General features: G+C 47.6%; 1 protein-coding gene across 1 annotated transcript; it reads right to left on the bottom strand.

Annotated features, from left to right (window-relative positions):
- Positions 1-1027: 1027 nt before the first annotated feature.
- On the bottom strand, positions 1028-1300 carry BDV27DRAFT_164876 (uncharacterized protein; the record flags this gene model as incomplete). The annotated part of the gene is made up of 2 exons (XM_032073780.1): positions 1028-1220; positions 1287-1300. 2 exons carry the CDS (start codon positions 1298-1300, stop codon positions 1028-1030), a joined length of 207 nt encoding a protein of 68 aa, XP_031920160.1.
- Positions 1301-2557: the final 1257 nt, after the last annotated feature.

The raw sequence follows: 2557 nt of genomic DNA, 5'->3' as shown, positions 1-2557 counted from the left end.
AAAAAAAAAAAAAAAAAAAGTGGATGGTTGTGCAACGTTGCATCCAATCTGCGTGGACTCCATGACACCAAATCTCACTAATGTCTTCACCCTCCCTTCTCTATGAGTAACGGTTGGGCCTTGGCTTATCAAGACCCCTGAAACCCTCCCCCTACCGGGTACAGACGACATACGACGCATGTATGAAGTTCCACTGATGTGCTCAGGGTGTTCTTGCCCGGCTGGACTCTTCAACATGGCGCATGCCATCCAGTAGCCAATGGCTAAGCATCACAAGGCTGGAAGGCCCCAGGGTCTTTGGTGTGGGTGTCTTCTAGTTTCGGGATCAGATCCCAGCCTTTCCAGAGCCCGAAAACCCGGACCAGGTTGTTTAAGCCTAAAATCCTTGAAATGTACGAGACTCGGACGACCGTGCGCACCTCTTTCAGGGTGGATTTGCTATTCAAGTCAACGGCTCCCTTTCATCACTGGTCTCGCTGCCAAGGAGATTCCTAAGCGGACAGCCATTCCTCCGAAACTTTGTTGAATCTTCGCATCCTTGTTGACTTTTTAATTTACATGGATCTCATTCGTACGATCTGAGCCGATGTCCAGCTATCCTACGGCCTCCCCATCTTGCCAGCCCGCCTCTTTGTTCCCACCCCAACATTCCATGCATTGTATCTCGGTTTCACGAAACGGTCTCCGGATGTTGTGTTGCGCCAAACAAACTTCTGACAGCCCACAGCACGCGATGAACAAGAGGTACGGTATAGAGGCGCCTTGCTTGAGTATCCTGAAAGACCTTCTTCTTTTGTATTTACCCAACCTTTTCTTCGCCCCCTCCTTGCGTCCGTCCGTTGCTGACTTCCTGTCATTTCAATTCCCAATGGGCGTCCGCCTCCGCCGACTGTTCCGGAGCTTTGACTTGAGCCCGCGGTCACACGATGAAGTTGACTCGGCCGACCACAGTCTAGGCATTCGTCAGTGAAGAAGAGGCCGGCTGCAAATAAACTCTAAGGCCCCTCCATCACACTAAGGCCCTTCTTCAGTGACCATCCTTATCCACCCGCGAGATCCGAATCGCCATCTTACGATCCAACTCATCCTGCTCTTGCTTTGTTGGAGACATACCCATGGCGCCTTCTACTTCTGGTAAAACCCAGAGGCCAATCGACGCCCAAGCCATCACGCCGACTCCGAAAAGAGCCCTTGTTTTCGGCGACAAAGAACGGTAGGAGCTAGTAGTGGCGGGGGATTAGGCCCAATTCGGAAAAAGGTCATCGACAGGAAGGGAATATACATACCTCCAGAGAGACATATCTGTAGATCGTTGATTTGCCAGGTGGATGGTGAGGTGTGTCGACTCGCAGGACCTCCTTGTTATCTTCGAGTGACGGTCACGTCGATAAAAAGGCCACCAGTCCTGAAAGGGTTAGCCTAGACGAGATTAATTGCCTCAGGCTTGATGGATGGGGGTCCCTTCTCACCGCTTTTGCTTCTGCCCACCCGTGTCATCGGTACTCCGTCCTCCGTCCTCCGCCGGCCTTCTTTGTTGGCTCCTGGTGCTATACAAGGGTCAAGTATAACCTCAGTCCGGAAAAGACCTTTCGCTTTAGCCGGCCGGGGTGGGTAAGGAACTCAAATATGCAAGCTAGTCACGTAGCTACCCATGGATTTAGTCGGCTAGGTTAAGTTTGGAACCTTGTCCCTATACTATTCAAAAATACCTCCACTATCAGCACTGATTCAGCGGTCTCCACCCCTTCAATTTTGTTAGTTTGATAGGTCGCCCCGTTAGAAGGAGAATTGCGTATACTGCGTTTGAAATACCATCAACCCCACCAATTGAGATATTGCACCGCAGGCTGTGCCCGTTTGATTAACACTGCCTACTCTCTCCTAGAACTATATACATTTTGCTCGGACATCACCCAACGAGTAACTCAATGGAGTAGTAGACTTTCAAAGCACTAACTAGATGACTAACTTTTCTATAAATGAACGATGAAGTTATTACATCGATTCTCTATCATGGCTTTCTCTGTCCCCTTCTCTGGACTGTAGACGCTCTGATATACAGGCTCTTTAGTCTATGATAATAGCCCTACTTTCCTCACCACTGATTAGAAGCGCTACCATGCTTACAATAGCCAGATCTATAGATACATAACTTTACTCGAGGACGACTCAGATGATATTTAGTATAAAGTAAACACTAACGAGTCTGATCTTCTTATACATTACGATCAAAGTAGTCCATCCATACCATAGAAGTCACTAGCAACAAATATAAGATCTAGAAACCCCAAGAATATCAACATACAGACTCTTTCACTCACTTTTTTCCAACACTACAATCGTAGTACGACAGCAGTCCACATAGCCCTAAGAGATACCAAGTTTCAATAGATTTTATACATATCTCAACACACTCCCAATCAAATCAAACAACCACAACCCCCAAACACCCACTCAATATCAAAGAACATATCCACAAACCCTAACCACACCCCCAAACCAAACCTCTAAGTCAAAAGAAGAAGAAGAAGAAGAAGAAGAAGAAGAAGAAGAAGAA

The sequence above is a fragment of the Aspergillus caelatus genome (genome assembly GCF_009193585.1).
Source record: "Aspergillus caelatus strain CBS 763.97 unplaced genomic scaffold BDV27scaffold_632, whole genome shotgun sequence".
Classification (NCBI taxonomy): domain Eukaryota; kingdom Fungi; phylum Ascomycota; class Eurotiomycetes; order Eurotiales; family Aspergillaceae; genus Aspergillus; species Aspergillus caelatus.
Note: the sequence above shows the minus strand (reverse complement) of the source record. Positions and strands in the feature narration are given on the sequence as shown.